The following is a 20514-nucleotide window of genomic DNA, read 5'->3' on the forward strand; positions in this document are numbered from 1 at the left end:
GATGTTTTGTAAGGCGCAACATAACTCAATCTATGTTTACATAACTCCTAGCATATAGTAGGTGTTCAATAAAAGTTGGCTATTATAATTATTGCCCAGCAGTGAAGAGAACTGCTTGACTTTGTTTAATTTAGCATTTTGTAAACCTGTTTAACCAAAATACTACTATTTCTAGAACCATTCATTAACATTTCAAGGAATGCTACTGTTCCGTGGAATGCAGCTTGAGAAACTCTGAATTAAGAATTGGACAAAATTAAACTGTCGGAGTTGGGTTTCTGGATCTTAGCTCAGTCCTCACCACACCTTGAAATTGCTTAAACAAAAACAAGGAAGTTTCATTTTAGGGTATAAAACAGAAATGAAAAAAAAATCACCCTTATAAAAACCTGTATTTTTGTTCATCTCTTCTTTGTAAACATATCTCTAGGTGACTCAAGAAATTCAAGGGAAGCTTCTGAAGTTCTCAGGACTGGTTTAAGAGGGTATCATCGAGTCAGAGAAATTAGAATTACATGCTCCTTCTGATTTTGGCCTATCAGAAGTAATGAGGCCAGAAATTGTTCCTCTCCTTTTTCCCTGTCTCCTTCTCCCTTTGACCCAATCACCCCCCTTCCTGTCTGCATCTCTGCCCGGCACAGTTGCAGGGTGAGTGGGATGCAGCTCCTGCTCCTGCTCCCGTTCCCGCCCTTCTTCTATTGGGTTTTGGTTTATGCCTTTGCCCACTTCAACTTCATGCCTTGACAGGACACAGCCCCTGGGAAGAGAGGCCTGCCTGTGTCCCGAGAGGTCTTGTGGGGGTTGGGTCACCAGCCTTCCAGAGACATATCTGGTTGGCACCGGTGAATCATCAAGGCCTAGGACAGACATCACGCACTTGCTCATCTGAAGGCCAGGAACGATTATGTCATTACGTGTGTGCATTTCTCAACTAAGCCTTCAAGAGGGTGATGGGATGAGAAGCATCTGTATAAGATGCATGCGTGACACATTCAAAGGGCAAATATATCAGATGACCATATTCCCTGCGTGAGCCTTGGGAGAGTTTTCAAAAGTCATTCTCACTTACTTGTGCTCCATACCTACAAATTCCAAACGTCGGTGCCCACAGAGATCTCATTGCTTCTCACGAACAGGACCAGAGTTCCTTGCTGAGATTGTGCTCGTGCCTCCGGATTCCATGTGCCAGCTCTGCGACGCTCTGCTCTCCCTGTCATTATAGAAGGTGAATGAGGGCCCTAACTCTACCTAATGGTTTTCCTAAGACTGCTTTTGTTTAATGATCCAGTCTGTTCTAGGTGATGAGTGAGAGAACAGTCTGTAGGCAGCCACACTTCAAGAAGGTCCACGTTAATTTGCCAGTCCAGGGAACTGCTGCTGGTGCAGAGCTGAGCCCATGATGGGGACAGTTATTTGAGAAACTTAGGTCAGACCCCACCCCAAGTAAGTTCTAACTTCAGTATGGGGAGCAAGAGGTATGCCAGGGGGTTCAGTGATGCTTCCACTGTGCACAGAGTTGTAGATGAAGAGCCCGGTTCTCTCCCTGCTGTGCTTCCTGACTGTCAGCCACCTGCCCTTTGCATTTTCCCAGAGTTCCACTGGGATAAGGGTGCAGATTTTCAGCTTAACTTTCCTCAAGGCTAAAATAAGTCAAGTGACCAAGTGTGAATTCCATGAAGGTAGGCGCATTATAGAACAGACTTTGGGGTCACTGTCAGTAAGAAAGAGACCTCCTGCTGTTTGGTGATGAGGAGATTGTGATGCTACTTGGTTTACGGCAGTTGCTGCTGTGACCCTAAATTGTACACTTAATTTAATGATTTAAAAGGAAATTGAAGTCTAGGTACTGTATTACATTTGTAAAGTGTTCATCAAATGCAGAATATTCTTTAACCTTTTCGCTATGCACACAGCATTCCCAGACCACTTCCTTCTGCTATCTACCACCTCTATTGGCCCAGGCAGGCTGGACCAGTTTCATTTCATAATCAGAGAAGGTGGTTCGACCACTGTTCACTATGATAGGGGACAAGCCCGTGATGGGCCCATCTCCTCTCTTACCTACTTTCCATCCAAATTTCCCTTTTCCCCATCTCCCCTTCAACCAAACAGGTGGTTAGGTGGCATGTCTTTTCCAAGGGACTCTTGAGAAATGCTGCCCGGCACCCTCAGCTTCCCTCCTTTGCCCTGGGAACCACTGGTCTGTGGTAGGGAAGGCAGAACTACTGTGTGCTGTGCTCGAGTTCCTGCGAACACCACGGGCAAAGCTCCAGGATAGCCTAGCTGAGCTTTGAACTTGGTCATTTTCTTCCAGCAGCCTCTATCTGAGAGCTTGACAGACTTTCTCAGCTATCCAGGCATCCCCAAGAGCTGGGTCACTCTCACTTTACAGAAGAGCTGAGGCCCGCAGCATTCTATGCTGACTTGTTTGGAGCGCAGGCACTGAGGAATTCATCTAACTATGAATTTGTGTCTTCAGAGAGAAGTGAGAGCAACACGGCTCGCTGCCACGGTTGGGAGCCAGGCCATGAGCAGCAACCCTTTGTGATCAGTTAGAAAATAAAAGCAGCAACAACATGTTTCTATTCAGCTGTCCTCATTAGAGGATCTAAAAAATCACTAACAAACAGATGTGGCTGGCGGGTGCTTTCAGAGAGGAAGGCCAGGGCAAAAACAGTGTTCTTCCATTCTGACCAGCTGCAGAGGCAGAATCAAGAGAATGGAGATGACAGGCCTGGCACAGTGGCTCATGCCTGTAATCTCAGCACTTTGGGAGGCTGAGGTGTGCGGATCACTTGAGCTTCAGTTTGAGACTAGCCTGGGCAACATGGTGAAACCACGTCTCTACAAAAAATACGAAAATTAACCGGATTTGCTGGTGCATGCCTGTAATCCCAGCTACTTTGGGGGGCTGAGGCAGGAGGATCACTTGAATAGGGGAGGCCAAGGCTGCAGTGAACTGAGATTGCATCACTGCACTCCAGCCTGGTTGACAAAGTGAGACTCTGTTTCAAAAAAAAAGGAATAGAAATGAAAGGAAAGAAAGTTAATGCCTCTTGTCACGCTACCTTGTTCTGGCAAGAATGAGTGGAAAATGGTGAATGCTTTTCATCTTGTTGGAAGGCCACTTTGTTTGATAAACAGCACCAATAATGATTACCCTGGAGCTTGGCTCTCTGCGAGGCCATGTCACAACTTTGCAGCTCGCATGCACAGAGCCCATCTGTGTGTTCATAGGTAGCAGCGGTGCTGTTTGGTGGAGATTGGAAACTGCATTGTTCTCTTCTCCCGGTTTTCGGAGCATCTAGTAGAGGAAATGGCTGCATGTAGGAACTTAATTAGGACTTAGGGCTGATGACGGTAAAGAAAACTTCCTGGCAATAAACAATGCTAATTACTAGAACAGGATGCTCCTTGTGGGAATCCCACCTGTTACCTGTGATAGGTAATGACAGCATGACCTGTATTAGTCAGGACTTGGACGTTGAGGTTCAAGTATTGTTCTGTCCACAGGCAGGGGACACATCAGCTGATCTTGCTCCTTTCAGCCTGGAGGTCCAGTAGAAAGTGTTCCTAAGGCAACTTCATACTTTTTTTCCTCTCTTATATTTTCTTAATTTGCACATCCAATTTTCAGTGTCTACAATGTGCTAATGGGCTTTCCTCCCACTAAGAATCACGTGTAGAGTGAGAATGTTCTTCTTGATGAAAGCCAGTCTTTTGGGCTTTGCTTCTGGCTTGAGGTCCTATGAGGTAGGTGTTATGAAACCTCCCCCGCAGTGGGTGGGTGCCAGCGAACCTCAGTGGGGTCAGCAGCTCTCCTGCTAATTTTGGCAGGAGAGGGAGACACTCAGCCACCCTGAGAAGAAAGAAGGTAAATTTTGCGATCCATTTGCAAATCAAGCTAGAATGCGTTTTCAGACCTGGGCATGTATTCAGGGCCTGTCTATTTCCTTCTACCATCAAACCTGTAAGGACAAAAGTAATTCAAGTTCATTGTTCTCCACCATGTAATCTTTCTTCCTATCCTGGATTGTAGAGGGGGCAGCTCAGATGGCATGTCAAGAAGGAAGGAAGGGGAAGGGCTAGACAGGATGTGGTGCTGGGCGCACAGTCAGTGCTTTGGCGATCAACATCAACATGGTGGTCCTGGGTTAGGATTTCGAGGAGGGAACGGAAGGAGTAGGATGAGAAGTGGATGGGTGATGCCCAGTGGCTGGTGCTTCAGAATTTAAGCAAGGCCTGTCTTGAGAACCCCAGGAACAAGGAGCTTGCAGGGCACAACCCTTGTACAAGAAGTACAGAATGCAGGAAGACTGAGGAGAGCAATGAATGCTCTTTCAATCTTCAGAGTAAGAGGGGGATTTGATCGGAGCTTTTCGAGGGCACCTGGCATCACCCACAGGCCATGACTCTGTGATTCTCTGACTTCCCCCTGTAGCAGGCCGGCTTCTATAAAATTATCAAAGAGAAGATAGACCTTAAACTTTAAAAAAACTGTGGTCTGAGAATGAAATTACACCGCTAAAGTTCGCTTATTAGAATTCATCAGCGTGCAGACTTTCTCAAGACATAATGACTTCATGGCCTAAGTGGAAATTGCATATTCCTTTGGAAAATTAAAGTGGCATAGCCAAATGAGCAGAAAATTGTCTTTAACTAGTAGATGTTATTTCTACATTATTTTTCTTTGACTGAAGAAATAATCACTCTGACATTTAAGCTCGACAGCTAAGAGTAAGAGCCAGAATCTATCAGTTGCTTCCATGGTCCCAGGAACTATTTTCGGTGTTTTACATGCACTAGTTCATTTAATCCTCAGAAGAGCTCTCTGATGGTACTAAACCCCCACTTAACAGATGAGGAAACTGAAGATTAGAGAGATTAAGTACCTGTCAGGGCTAGGACTGGACTGTGGGTCCAGCCAGCTAACTCCAAGCTCTCTTGCAAACCAGCTCTCCTTCCCACCACCCTCTGCCTCTTGCAGAGGGTCAGCAGATGACCACTGGAACTGCACCTGCCATACTAGAGTGGAATCAAGAGCTTGGTGTTGTGGAAGAAAGAGAACTGTCTAGGGTACAAACAGCATGAACAGTAGCCTTCTCTCCCACCGAGTGTAAAATGGACCAGTAACATATGTGATACCTGTAAGAAAATCACTTGTTTTTTGAATACTGCCGTTAAGAATTTGAAACTAAGCAGGATCTCTAAGTGAATAATTCTCTATCTCTAGACCTTAGAGATCCTGCTTAGTTTCAAAAGCTAACAGTGAATCCTGACTCTGCCAGACACTAATTGAAGTCTTTTACATTTATTAATGTGTTTAAACCTAACAGCATCCCCATGAGATAGGTAGTGTTATTTTTCTCATTTTCCAGATGAGGAAACCAGAACACAACTAGGAAGTGGCAGAGCTGGAAAGGGAGCCCAGGATTTTTAACCATTATTTTAGACTGCTTCTCAGCACTAGGTTTTGGCAAACCTGAAATACCTGCTTCTGTGATGTAAACAGGACTCCCCATCCTAGGGGTGGGATAAGGTCAAGTAGATCCAGTAGCTGAGCTGTGTCTGTTGTGAATGTTTGTGCCTCTGAATCAGGTGATGCAGAAGGTCAGTTGCAGCTCTCTTCCCACAAGGCTTCCTTCTAGAGATGCGGTGAGTAGTGGGTTTTCCCCACTAAGCCGTGCCAGATGCTCATCTACAGAATGCCCAGTTCATTCTGCATCATTGGCATTTCATCATTGACACTTTTTTTCTGATATAAGAAGTCTTGGATTTTTTGTACTTTTTGTATAGAGTTTGTTTGTAAGCCTTTCGGTGTTTCAAGATTGTATTTGCTCATTTCATATCCAATGAATGTTATAATGGGTTTAAATGTGGTACTGGAATTTACCAAAGGCTGCTTTTAATGTAGGTAAGGAATGAACTAACGTGACTGGGTGCCTGCTGAAGACAGTCCAAGTTCCTCAGTGTGGTCTCCGGATTCTCGATGATCTGACTCTCCTTACCTCTCCATCCCTGTCTCTTGGTGTGACCCTGTTTCTCCTGCTCCCAGCCTAGTAAAACATTTGCAGTTCCTCAAATATACCAGGCTGTCAAAATGTGCCCTGTGTCTTTGCCTGCACCTGAGAAACATCTCTTCATCTTCAAAACTCAGTTCAACTTTTGTCACTGCTTTGAAGCCTCTCTTGCTGTTCTTCTCCAGCCCGTCAGATGGCCCACTCCCTCTCTGGTATTTATACTGTATTCTGAACAGACCATGAGCACAGCACAGACTCCAATACTTTAGAGCTTATAAAATATCATGATAGCCTTGGCTTCTGTTTGTTGAGAATTTGATGTATACCAGGCATGATAATATCAAGCATTTTATTTAACAGAATTCTTTCAACCACCTCTTGAAGTAAGGTACTAGTCTCATGGTCAATATACAGATGATAAGAGCAAAGCTCAAAGAGATGAAGTGACTTCCCCAAGTCCACATGACCAGTGTTTATGTTATAAAACTTTAGGTGTCCTGAGGGCAAGGGCTGCATTATTTGAGTCAGGGCTGAACTGGGATATAACAACAGTCCAAGCCTATTTTCCATTCCTGTCCTTGGATAGGGATAGGAAGCAGTTAGATGTACCCAAAACACAAATTGGAAAGAGAGACTAAGACATTATCACTAATGGGAGACAGCACACAAATGCTAGGCAGGCAAGCAGAAGTTACAGTGTCCACTCTTCTTTGCACCCAAAGCACCAGCACTCTGGGGGGTATCAACAGTTGCTAAACAGAAGCGAACAGATCCCTACTATTCCTTAGTTATGCTCCACATTCAGAGAATGGAGAGATCGTGGGGCAGTTGAAGGTGGAGTAGACTTCAACGGGGAGGCTGAACTCATATAAGCTTGAGATAGAGGCAGATGTGGGAAAGGAGGAGGGGACTTGTCCAAAAGGGACCTTTGCAAAGGTGAGCACACTTGAAATACTTGACTTGGCCAATGGGTACAGTTTTCTTGACTTCTGGAATAGGCTCTCCAAACTCCCCAACTGAGGAAGGGTTTTCCCCACTGAGCCATGCCAGGAAATTCATGGCATAATTCTTGTTAGTGCCCCCTCTGCCCACCTGTGCCAGGGCTAACAGACCTCAAGTCTAACTCATTAATCCTTTGGATTACTCATCTTATTTCTGACATGAGTCATGTGGTGTTTTGGCTCACCCATCTGGGGTTTTCTTTACAGGTTAACATGTTTGTTGAAGGATTCCACGATGCCATCCTCCTCTATGTCTTGGCTCTACATGAAGTACTCAGAGCTGGTTACAGCAAGAAGGATGGAGGGAAAATTATCCAGCAGACATGGAACAGAACATTTGAAGGTGGGGATTCCATCTACAAGGCAATGACATGGAGCCAATTGAGCTGCTTCTTTTCTGGTTCTGTTTTTCTCTGTTGCAGCTGTGGGGCCTTTCCAACATTTTGCTTTTCTCAGCTGTAAAGCAGGGATAACACAGATATCAACTTTATATTTATTTATTCATTCAACAAATGTTCATTGAGCACCTATTATATGCCAGGTGCTGTTCAAGGTGCTGAGGATTCAGCAGTGAACTAAAGACATTCATGCAATCATTTGAGCTTACATGCTAGTGAAGGGGACAGGCAACAAACAATGAATACAGTACACCTTTCAGGGCTATAAAATAAGGTAGGATAGGGAGCTGGAAAGTGCCAGCAAGAAGGAGTGGGACTGCTAGTTTCGAGTGGTTGGGGAAGTTCTCTGTGAGAGCGAAGTTGAGAAGAGATCCAAGGGAAGTGAGGGGGAAGCTCTGTAGATGTTTAGGAGAGAGCATTCCAGAGGGAGTGGCAAACATGGAGATCCTGAGTGCATCTGGGAGGCTGTGGAGTATCCCCAGAGAGAGCAACATGGCCAGTGTGGACACCAAGTGTCCACAAGTGAGAGGCAGCGTGATAGTTGCCAAAGCCCGAGAGGCAATGGGGCCAGATCACGCAGACCTGGGAGCCTCACTGAGGTCTTTGGGCTCTACTTGGGTGAGACAGAAAGTCACCTGAGGCTTTTGAGTGACATGATCTACCTTGTATGTTTAAAAGGGGTTCTTATGGCTGCTCTGTGGAAAATAAACTATATATGCTTATGGGTATCACTTGAGAAGTGGTAAAAGTAAAAATTGCTGAACCGGGGTTCAGAAAAACCTGCATCCCCCACTAACTAGTAAGCTTGTCCTCTGAGCTTCTCTGTCTTTACCTGTATGATGAGGAGGTTAGGCTAGTTAATGACTAAGAAGAGCTCTTTCCGTTTTACATCATGCTCGCTCTTCCTTTGAGCCCTTTCATGCATTGGGGTATGCCGATATCTATTTGTAATCCAACTAGTGAGTGATGTTTTTCAATGGCGGGAGCAAGTACTGCCAAGTTTAGATTTGGGGCATGTGTTTTTTCAGTTGGGACTTCTGGGCCTCTACTCCCTCAGTTTGTCCTCAGTTCTTAGAAAGGGCAGGACAGGACAGTAGAGAGAGGTTGAGCTTCAGCTGGAGTTGTCTGGGCAATAGCTACTGTGGCAATTGGATTTCATTTCTCTCTGGTGGTTTTACTGGATGCCATGTCTTACTCAAAACCAGAGTGACATCTTCCTTAGCGTTAGCCAGATTGTAGTCCATGGGTGAGTAGACCCCCAGGATTATCTTGCTTTACTTCTGACTGCTTCAGTTGAGGAGCTGGAATCCAACAGGAAAATTCAGGGGTCATATTAGGACAAAGCCAAATTTCCCAGAAGTTTTGCACAATACACTGAGAACATGGCATCTGTGGACACAACCTCGGTCGGCCACATCCCATTCTTAGCTATTACTCACTACGCGGTGTGGTCATTTGTTCTTGGTCTTCTGACAGAGGGACAGGAGCCAGAGGTGGGGGATGCTGGAGGGCGCCACTGAGGGAGGTTGTTAAGGGAAGGGTAGATGGCCATGATGGCTGGAATGTATTTTGGTTAGAGCCAGGGCCTGGGCTCAGTTTTCCCATAGGCCATCTTAATGTCTCTTTTCTAGGGCCAGGTCTACACAGGCAATAAAGAGAATTAGGGATATCAGTATAAGGGTTCAGGTTCGTCCTGAACCAATCAACTGTGTAGTTCAGTCTACAATTAGAATCTCATTTGTTCAAATGTAAAGATAATTGAGACCAAGCTAAGTTTCAGCTTGAATTGTTTGGAGAGCCCATTTGATTTGCTAAGCAGTGGTCCATTGGATTGTAGGCCTAAAAGGAATTCTAAGGTACCTGTATGAAGAAAAACCCAAGCCTTCCTAAAATTAAAAACAATTTTAACTTTAATAGTCACCTTTAAGTGATCATTAAGTTGTCAAGGGAAAAATACTCTGGCTGCGATTTGACAAATTTGGCTTTTATTGCCATGAAACCTGTGATCAACTCTCATTTCAATAAATGGCCTGGGAAGAAACTGGATTTCCTCTGTGTGAGAGGTCAGAGTGACAAGGTAAATAGGACTGTGGCTTAAACTTTGAGCCCCACTACAGGCAAATAGAAATGAGAGTGGAAAGTCTCATTACTTATGTGCAGGAAAATTCTGCTGTAAGCCTGACAATCTCACCTTATGTATGATACTCTTAGGTGAAGTCTCACTTTGCTAATTGGCCATCCTGAGGATTCTCACCCCATTTCTTGGTAGAATTGCAATAGCTTAAAGGTATAATGAGGTCGTAAATTACTAGGACCACCTCATCTTATAAAATACTCTGCAAAATGCTTAGCAGGACACAACAACAAACACCTCTGAACAGAATGACATATGGTTGTGGATGGTCAATAAGTTTTTTTTTTTAAAAACATATTTATCACTTAAGAGTTTTATAGGCTGTCAAGGACACACAAGTTTATGGTCGGTGTACCCTTTGTAACCAGTCTATATTAAGAAGACAAAAAAATCAAAGTGAATGGTAGCTTCCATTCTGTTTCCGGCAAAGTAAACCAAAGTCTGGAAAAATCAGTGGGCCTTCAAACCACAACCCAAAGGACAGTAAACCCAAATACCTGCCCTCTCCAAGCCACACTGGAGGATGGAACTTTCCCTTGGGATCCTTTTTCCCAGACATTCGTTTTACTAGAAGAGTCAGTACTTCCAGAGAGAACCAAATCGATAGAAAGGCCAATTAAAAATTACACTGAACTCTCCCCAGTTGAAAAGGAAATAGCTTTAGTTAATTAGAATGGGACTGATGTATGCATTCTCTTATTTAGTGAATGAAAATTATGATATAGACATATATATTTTTTTCTTGAGACAGAGTCTCACCCTGTTGCCTAGGCTGGTGTGCAGTGGTGTGATCTCGGCTCCCTGCAACCTCCACCTCTCTGATTCAAGTGATTCTCCTGCCTCAGCCTCCCAAGTAGGTGGGATTACAGGTGCACACCACCATCTCCAGCTAATTTTTTGTATCTTTAGTAAAGGCAGGTTTCACCATGTTGGCCAGGTTAGTCTCGATCTCCTGACCTTGTGATCTCCCCTCCTCGGCCTTCCAAAGTGCTGGGAGTACAGGCGTGAGCCACTGCGCCAGGCTGATATAGACAGGCCACCCTGTTCTGGCCTTCTGTGTCACTGACTCCCTTTATCCACATGGACCATCTTCCCAGAAATCTCACAATTCCTCTGGTCTCTTTGGGCCTCTGTGCCTTGGTAGATACACCTAGGCCAGCCTTTCAGCTTCTCTTCCATTTCTTGATTACTGTTTGCCCTGTCTTAGACTTCCTCCAACCTCCCTGTAAAATTCCTGCTCTTTCACTGAGTCCTCCCTGATTCTCCAAACTGATGTTCTGGCTCCTCCTCTGAGTGATGTGGGCATGGTCAGGTGTTCTCTAACAAGAGAATTATAAAATAAATCGTAGTAATAATAGTGATAGTAATAACAACAGTTGATGAAAACGATTAACTTCTTTTAAATGTGTTGAAAGTGCTTTATTTGTTTTATCTCATTTAATCTGCGTGGCCTCTTGGTAGGGAGGTACTATTATGCCCATTTTACAGTTGTGGAGACTGAGGCCTAGAGGGCTAAAAACCTTGTCCAAGGTCATGGAGCTATGTAAATGTAAAATCTGGGATTTGAATGCAAGTGGTTAGATTCTGGTGTGAACAAGCTAAATTGCCAGTCCAGGCTGCCCCTCTCTTGAGCAGAGAATGTGTTCGATTCATCTTTGCTTTAGCTGCAGCACTAATTCAGCACTAAGCATCCAGAAAACGTTTGGATAAACAATCAGTGAAGAGCTCAACTGGGAAAAAGAAGAATGGCTCTTCTTAGGTATTGGCTCCGGTGACCCACGAAGCAGGCCCGTTGCTCTCCTGTGTATTAAAGTAGCCTGGAGAAAAGCACATTAATTAAGTCCTAGGCCTGGAATGATTTTTCTTTTATAATATTCATCCAATGATAATGCAAACCCATGACAAATCTATAAATGTGCCCCACCTTCACTTCTAACTCTGCAATTAAAAAAAATTAATACAAAACTCTGGGATAAGTATGCTGCTTCCAGGATTAGCCTTAATCTTTTTTCAAACATAACCCCAAAGAAGATCATTTATTTCTTTTTCTTTTCATTTTTAAATGGAGAAATGTTAAGAATTTAGGAATGCAGACGCAGATGAAATTACAATGTCTTTCCAAAATGCCAACAAAAATGCTCAGAGTCTGATGAGATTCCCTGTGGCATGTTTGTTTAAAAAGTCCTGTCAATTCATTCTCTTGTTTTTGTTGGCAGACAGAGGTATTTTAAGTAACCAACATTGAGTTCTTCACTTCTGGTCCTGTAGGTATCGCCGGGCAGGTGTCCATAGATGCCAACGGAGACCGATACGGGGATTTCTCTGTGATCGCCATGACTGATGTGGAGGCGGGCACCCAGGAGGTGAGCACGCGAGACCTCCTCTCCAGTTGCTCTTTCTGCTCGTGGGTACTCTGAGGAATGCATTTGTTCTCATGACCAAAGAGCTGTCTCCATGCAGCTTCCAAATAAAAATGAGTTGAAAAACCTTAACTTTTAGTTGAGGGTATCAAGGAAGACTTCAGGAGATGGTTTCATGTTTATTGTAAGTGGGGAAATCCTCCCTTTCAAGTGGCCAAGAATCACACCCTAGTCTTATGCATGAGGGTCATTGGGTGAAATCAGTAAAGTGAAACTGTATTCCCTCCCTTAAGATTTGAGCTTTTTTGGGGGAAGGGTGTGGGAGGGTGGGTGGTCACAAACTCAACATGTGTTAATATTTCAAAAGATGATGTAGCTTCAGGATAACATTGTGAAGAGAAAAGAGTGCCCTGGACACAAAGATGAGTCTCCTGTGCTTGGGAGTGTGAACTCTCTGCTTCAGTTTCCTTAGCTGTAACATAGAAATCATAATGTCTTCCTGGTTGATCTCACATGATTATTGTCATGGGAACAGATCAAATGAAGCCTAGAAAAGTACTATCTACATTTTAAATTATAAATATGCATACAAAATTATACAGATGTGCAGTGCTTCAGCAAAGAATGCCACTTCCTCTGTTCAGAGCAAATGAAACCTAGAAAAGTATCGTCTACATTTTAAATTATAAATATGCATATAACATTATACAGATGTGTAGTGCTTCAGCAAAGAACGCCACTTCCTCTGTTTCCTTGATTGCCAGCTCCCAGGGTCATCGTTCCAGTGCCTTTCATGGGACCCGGCATATGGGACTTGCTGTTTTCCTCTTTGTTTTTCCTGTTTATCAGGTTGCTGCAAAAGTAATTGTGGCTTTTGTCATTATTTTTAATCATTTATTTTTAATGGCCAAAACCTCAATTATTTTGCATCAACTAATAGATGCCTGGCTCTTGCAGAAAGTGCTGAAGCAGCAGGACTCACTCTCACTAAGTTTAATGAATGATTTTTTTTTTTGCCCACTGAGTGGTCTGGGTCTCATCTGTATTCCTGGTTCCCTCCTGCGAAAGGTGAATTGAGACAGTTCCGTAGAGTCCATTGTGAGGTTGCAGGGGAGAAGGTGTATAAAGCCCTTGGCAAGTGCCCAGTATACACCAGCGATGGTTATATTTTGGTAGTGATCTAGACTTCCTCTTACTATGACCTGACATGGCCTGCGAGAACCTGCTGCGCCTCAGCCAGGAGAAGGGGAGGAGACGTCACCAGCCACTTAGGAGCCATGTGCTTGTTTTCAGATAAAAGAGATATGACTCCTGAGAACCTGGGTGGGAAGGCACTTCTAGATCAGGGTTTGAGGAGCTGATCAAACAATCATTTTAACCAGAAACTGAGGGACGGCCATGAAATTAAGCCATAACAGAATAACGATTTTCCAGGGGCCAGAGGAGCCAATTAAGAGAGAGAGAATTCGGCCTGGAAATTGGAGTGCAAATAGGGTGGATTCATCAGAGAGGAGAGTGCAACCCTTTTTTTTTTGAGATGGAATTTCACTCTGTCGCCCAGGCTGGAGTGCAGTGGCACAATCTCGGCTCAATGCAACCTCTGCCTCCTGGGTTCAAGTGATTCTCCTGCCTCAGCCTCCTGAGTTGCTGGGATTACAGGCGCCCACCACGCCCTGCTAATTTTTATATTTTTAGTAGAGACAGGGTTTCACCATGGCCAGGCTGGTCTCGATCTTCTGACCTCATGATCCACCCGCCTCCCAAAGTGCTGGGATTGCAGGCCTGAAAGTGCAACTCTTGAAGGAATAGTCTGCCCCCGGAAGTGGTGAAACAGGAGGTTCCTGAAAGATACATTGTAATTATATGTTGAACAATTGAGGGCCGAGAGGCTGGGTACCTGTCATATGCTTCACTCTGGTACACAGTGAACCCTGGCTGTCCTTCGCGTGCCCGTGAAAGTAACTTGGGCCTTGCAATAATGGCTGATGGGGTGGGCTGCTCTGGGTCAGATGGGTGGGGCAGTTCCCTATCCGATGAACAAAACAAAAGCCAAGAATTCCAAGACTGTTGTTTTCCTAGGGGAAAAAGTCCTCCCTTTCCATTAGGTGGTAGTGACTGAAGAATCCTAGGGGCAGCTCTGGCAGGGCTGGGCTTTTAGTGAGGGCAGGCCCCAGGGGCACCACTCTCCCTGCTTCCCACGTCCTTCTGCTCCGGCATGACCACTCTTCATGCCCTCTTGAGAGCACCATTAGCAAACTCAAATGCTGACTTATGAGGTTCCCAGAACACACACCATGAACATCAGTGTGGAAGACAGAGGCACCTGCCCAATATATCCCGATTTTCTGAAGCACCTGCTGTCCTTGCCCTGGAGACAGTGATTTGATGACACGCCCAGAGGCAGCTGGTTTAGATCAGGCTGTGCATTTTGGGGAGGAGTTGTGGAAGGCTGCAAGCTTTGTGCCTCCTTTGACCTTTCGGTTTGTATACTTGTTTTTTGCCTCTATATAGGTTATTGGTGATTACTTTGGAAAAGAAGGTCGTTTTGAAATGCGGCCAAATGTCAAGTATCCTTGGGGCCCTTTAAAACTGAGAATAGATGAAACCCGAATTGTAGAGCACACAAACAGCTCTCCCTGCAAATCATGTAAGTCCAGAGACTTAATTTGCTATTCATGCCATCACCTCTAAGCTCAGCGTAATATAAGTTTAAAACCCAAGTGTTTCTGGGGGCTTACGTTTTGGAAGTTCACATTTCTTTCTCTGATGTGGTAAAATGCATGGGAACAGTTCACGAACTGTCATTTTGCCCTTATCAGAGGCTCTCAGGTTTTCCTTCCCTTCCAGCCTTCTCTTCCACAATGGGAGAATGTTTCTCCCTATTTGTACGTCTCTTACTGTAATCTCTTGGCTAGTTCATGTTTCCACTTTTAGAGAAAATCAAAATATCAGTTAGTAGATGTCATTCACTTATTCTTCTCTCATAGCAAGTCTCGTTCTGATTTTCCAAGTTCGTGGTTACTTTCCAGCTCCTCAGAACCAAAGAGATAACACTCCTTAAACATCCGAACATTTACACATTGGCAAATAAGTGTAAAATGTATTATTTATGAACAGCTTTGTATGTAAGTAGAGAAACAAGTGGATGTTCTCACACATAGATTACAAATGGGAAAGTTGTTAGAAATCATTGTTTTAGAGAATAAGGTAGTGAGGGAGAACAAAGTGAATATAGGTTTTTCAGGAGGCCAGTTGGTCATTTTAGGCAAATACATGTGTGCTTTTGAAAGCATCTTTTAAACTGTTAGGTATTTATGTCTATGCAATAGTTATGGGAAAGAATGAAGGAGGAAGTGTGTTAAGAACACTCTGGGGAGATTGGGCCTGTATTTGAAATCCCACTGTTGTCATTTGCTGGCTTTGTGACCCTAGGAGTGTTCCTTCAGCTTTTTAACCCTCAGTTTTCCAGTATAAAGAGAAAGAAATGTGCCCAACGCATAAGGCTGTTTTGAGGATTACACACTATGTTGCATTGAAAACGTCATACTAAACTCTAGATACAAGTTAACTATTTATCATTGTTATAGAACTGGGACACTACTGAACTTGATTGTTTCAAATTGTTATCCACATTTCACATTTTGACATGAGACGCTGGCTTTGGTGAGAGAATATCTAAAAACAGAACATTGACACAATGAATTTTTCATTAAATCTTCTAGCATTTTGAAGTGCCATCATCCATCTGTGAAAATAAGAAGCCCTGGGTCAGTGCCCTGGTCCAACTGGTTGTCTTCTTTGACTTTACTTTTTTATTTTTGAGATGGAATCTCACTATGTCACTCAGGCTGGAGTACAGTGGCGTGATTTTGGCTCACTGCAACCTCCACCTCTTGGGTTGGAGTGATTCTCCTGCCTCAGCCTCCTGAGTAGCTGGGATTAAAGGTGCTTGTCACATCCAGCTAATTTTTGTATTTTTAGTAGAGATGGGGTTTCACCATGTTGGCCAGGCTGGTCTCGAACTCCTGACCTCAGGTGATCCACCCACCTTGGCCTCCCAATTCTTTGACTTTAAAATCAAAAGAGAGTGGCTATATCTGAAATCTTCTGTTCTAGTTTTCCTCTGATTCTTGAATTTGCTTCTGTTCTCATTGTATCCACTCTCTTAATAGTGTGCTTGTTTATCTAGCACTTTCTCAAATGCTTCTTAAGCTTTGCGCTAGGCAAACCAAACCAAAACAACAACAACAACCCCCCCCCTCAAAAAGCTAAGTGTAGGGTTCCTTAGAAAATATTCCTGAAAACAAAGGGAAAGTTGCCTCCAGTGGGAAATCGAGGAACATCTTGCAATGAATGAAATTTGAGGCATTTCCAATTGTATCTCAAAATGAACCATGGTTATCTATGCTTCTTTTTCAAGCAGGTGGCCTAGAAGAATCAGCAGTGACAGGAATTGTTGTGGGGGCCTTACTAGGAGCTGGCTTGCTAATGGCCTTCTACTTTTTCAGGTGAGGACCATTTGTAAAGGCACAATTCACTCTCTTCTATTGTCTTTGTCATTTGTTTTTGCATGATTCTCTTTGTGACTTGTCCACATCCTTCTTTCACCCAAGAAGCACAGTGGTTAAAAAATCTAAGCCATTCTTTTGGCGTGACCCCAGGTTTGGTAGTCAGTGGGTTAGCATACTGGGTGCTGGGGTCATGGGTTTCTATTACACCTCACTGTGGGACAGAGAGCTGCTGCTGTACTTTGATCACAGATTTTTATTTTTATTTTTTTGAGATGGAGTCTCAGTCACTCTTGCCCAGGCTGGAGTGCAGTGGCAGGATCTCTTCTCACTGCAACTCCGCCTCCTGGGCTCAAGAGATTCTCCTGCCTCCACCTCATCAGTAGCTGGGACTACAGGTGCAGGCCACCATGCCTGGCTACTTTTTTGTATTTTTAGTAGAGACAGGGTTTCACCATGTTGGCCAGGCTGGTCTTGAACTCTTGCTATCAAGTGATCTGTCTGCCTTAGCATCCCAAAGTGCTGAGATTACAGGTCTGAGCCACCATCCTTTGATCACAGATATTCTCACAAGAATTCCTACTGCCCACCAAGTGAAGCAGTGAGGAGGGAATCTGGATAAAGTGGGGAAATCAGCTTCCCCTTTCTCAGGCTTTCTCCAATTCGGAAATAGGTGCCTGGGCCCACCTTAAAGACAAGGAGGAAGTCTGCATAGCCCGTGCTCTCAGGCTGATCTGTGCTCAGTATCTGGAAGCTCACATTCTCACTCACCACTGTGGTTAAGCCCCAAGGCTTGCAAAATTGTAATAATGTATGGGTGTTCAAGGTACTGATTGTTCTGCCCTGTGAGGGTGGCCCATTCCTTTGTAATTTTTGGTGGCTGAGTTTGTGGTTTATTCATAAGTCATTAGAGCAAGATTTCTTTATTTCTACATGGAATTGTAACTGGGCGTATGTGACACTTTGTGGGAACAATTGTATTACTGTTCCTTTGGTCACAGTACACGTAGTTTGATCTTTATCTAGGGCATATCCTGGGAGTCAGGGAGAACTTTTGTGGCCGAATAGACAGACTTAACCCCCCCAAGGCACCCAGGGAAGAAGGGGAAGGCTTGTTCTGTGGTATTTGGGAAAGCATGCCAATTTTCTCTCTTGAATCAGGGCATCACGCCTGGGGGCACACTACTTTAATCTCTAACCAGGGTTTCATATTCTGTCACTTCTCATTTATCAACTCAAACCCAGATGTCCCTTGAGGGCACTCTTTGTAAGAGAAACCATGGTATTTTGTAGCCAAATTTTATTACGACATTCACTTTTTCTTTACCCAGGAAGAAATACAGAATAACCATTGAGAGGCGAAACCAGCAAGAAGAAAGTAACCTTGGAAAACATCGGGAGTTACGAGAAGATTCCATCAGATCCCATTTTTCGGTGGCTTAAGGGAAGGCTCCCCCTCCCCCCGACACTTTTTTTTCTGCCTGAGATTCTTTAAGGAGATAGAGGGGATGAAAGAAATCAACAAAATAGAAGGGGTGTTCTTGAAGAATTCATTATTTTAAGCAGTTAGTCATTTCATTTTAAAATTTCTTTAGAAGCTCAGGAACTATTATTAATCACCATCTGCCTCCAGGCCTTTCATCTCATGACAAACAAATATAATCATGATATCGTGTCACTCTGCTAAATGTTCATACTGTTTCAAGGGCATATGATTAGGTTTATGTTTTTAAAATCTGATGTCTCCATATCTTGATGGCTTTTGGGAGCATTTCACACAAGGGTATAAAACATGATTTACTTAAATGAAATGTTTTGTAGCTAGAATAAAATATTTTTACAAGTAGAACATTCTTGGAAAGAATTTAACACCCAATAAGGGTGAAATGTAATGAAAAATCTCAAGGTTGGAAATACAGCCTTACTCTAGAGCTGGAGGACAGATTGGTGGTTGAAGACTTCTCTGTCCAATGTCTACATTCAGGTTCTGACTTCATATCTTGAAAAAGGATTTCCTCCCTGTCTTTTTCAGTGTCTCATAAAAGCTACTCTGGAAAGTTGTAAATATTAGTGAGAGATGGGAGGATTTACAGATGAAAAGCAAGTCTAAAGTGTTTCCTTTTCGATGTAAAAAAATCCTATTTCACACTAACATTTTATTTTACAAGTATTTTAATCTTATATTTTGGTATTAGAAAAATTTGTCTATTTTTTCATTTTGAAGATTAACTTTTGCTTATATTTTAAAAGCATGTGTCAAGTGTACAACAAACCAATGATGATGAAAAATACTTCTCTTTTTCTCCCCGTTTCCCTCTTTCCCTTGGCCATAGCCAAATGCTAATTGCTGCTTTAATTACAGAGATGTGGAAATGTATTTAGATGACAAACTTTCCAGGAATACATCAAAATTTTAACTCTTTGGCATTTTTACTGTTTAACTGTTTTAAATGCAAGTTATTTTAGGGTGACACTCCTTCCAATTCTGGCCAAATGATGAGTTTCAAGATCAAGAGCGAAAAGTTGTTAGAATTAAACAGATCTTTATAAAGGAAGGCAGCCCTTTTCTCTCAAGAACAACTTTGTTGAGAGTTACAACTTGACAGCAAGTACAGAAATGACAAATGTAAAACTTTTACACATGGCATTTGCCAAAATTCCCGGTGACGATTTTGGTTAAAAGAAGGAACCTAAATATCTACTCTATTCCCTTTCAGTTAACTGCACAGAACTTTGTAGTCATCTACGAATAACTGTAAGAGTGGGTTAGGTGTGGAGATAAGGAATTTGGATAAAGTTGAGTAAGTTTTTACTGGGTATCTGCTTTGCACCCAGTAGTCTGCACATGAGTTTAAACTCAGGTCACCACTTTCACTTATACTTTACGGAGAAGATAGTGAGGGAGGAATGGGAAGCTGTCACGTCAGTGCACCGTCTTGGAATTACATAACTGGGGTCTTTCCTCAATAACATTTTGAGCAGCTGAAAAATAGTCTAAAAATTAACTTAATATCTATTAAAGGCCATGTCTATGCAGGAAACAGCAGAGTTTGAGCAATCCCTTGGTGGCGATGAAGGTGATTCACACAAGTAACAGTGGAGGCAAAGGTCAGCGCAAGCTGCGTGTCCTAGAGCTGGCCCATGTGTGTGTGCCTCCCTGGAGAAGTCTGCTTCTGTTGCTCCCACCTGAGTCACAGTTAACAGATTATTTCTCTGTGAGGCACATTTCTCCTCTGTTGTTTAAAAAATGGGAGCTGGGAGGCAGCTGAGAGGTGTGATAAATTAAGTACAATCAACTGAAACAAGTCTGCTGTAGTTCTCTGTGCTGCATGCAAAGGGAAAAGTGTTGAATTCCAAAAAGGATGGAAGAAGAGAGCAAGAAGCACAAACTCCAGAAATTCTAGTGCAGGAAGAGAGTTTGAGAAGTAAAATCCAGGAAAGCAAAGCACTGGACCGCTTGGGACTCCCCAGAGTGAAAAAGCATGGAAGGACCGTATCCACTTTAGTTACTTGAATTGGAGAGCTCGTTTCTCTCTCATTTTTATTTTTCAATATTTTAGAGATATTCATTTTCTCTTGTGCTTGTAAAAAACATTTACATTTCAAGCCTATGTGCTTATTACAGGGGAAAAATAATCTACCTGGTTGCAGTCTTTGAGTATAACCACATCTAATCTTTTTAAAATTTATATAGCAGCCCATTAACGCTAACATTTTTAGAACAAATATATTCTATTTTAACGTCAGGTAGAGGAATAGTCCTAAACTTAATATGATAGCTCTAGATAAAGTATTAAAAATAAATGAGAATTTAGTATCCTAAAAATGGCAGAACAAATTATGAGGTTTCTGGATGCCACACCAATGTAAAATAAATTCTCATGTTAAGATTGATTGCTTATTTACATGTCAGTCACCTACTTTTTCTTCCTTGAAATTGGCATATGAATTACAAAAACTCTGTTAAGTTTGGAAAATTCCATTAAGTTGGAAACGTTGGTTAAAAGTGTAGGTGCTTGGCCCAAGGTTACCTGGATTCAGATCTCAAGATTAGTTTTGGGGATTTATGATCCTAACTGCTAAGCAACATCTT

At 43.1% G+C, this 20514-nt stretch overlaps 1 protein-coding gene across 2 annotated transcripts in view; it reads left to right on the forward strand.

Moving 5' to 3' along the window:
- Positions 1 to 18270, forward strand: part of NPR3 (natriuretic peptide receptor 3) — a 62804-nt gene extending 44534 nt beyond the window's left edge. The window contains exons 4-8 of one of the 2 annotated variants that reach the window (XM_012459940.3): positions 7229 to 7364; positions 11822 to 11916; positions 14425 to 14560; positions 16334 to 16421; positions 17753 to 18270. In XM_012459940.3, coding sequence (XP_012315363.1) covers positions 7229 to 7364; positions 11822 to 11916; positions 14425 to 14560; positions 16334 to 16421; positions 17753 to 17864 — 567 coding nt within the window. In that variant the 3' untranslated portion in view covers positions 17865 to 18270. The remainder of the gene's footprint in view (positions 1 to 7228; positions 7365 to 11821; positions 11917 to 14424; positions 14561 to 16333; positions 16422 to 17752) is intronic. The other variant, XM_012459941.3, reaches the window with a different exon arrangement.
- Positions 18271 to 20514: the final 2244 nt, after the last annotated feature.

The sequence above is a fragment of the Aotus nancymaae genome, unplaced genomic scaffold, assembly GCF_030222135.1.
Source record: "Aotus nancymaae isolate 86718 unplaced genomic scaffold, 86718_ANA_hifiasm-v0.15.2.pri h1tg000014l, whole genome shotgun sequence".
NCBI lineage: Eukaryota > Metazoa > Chordata > Mammalia > Primates > Aotidae > Aotus > Aotus nancymaae.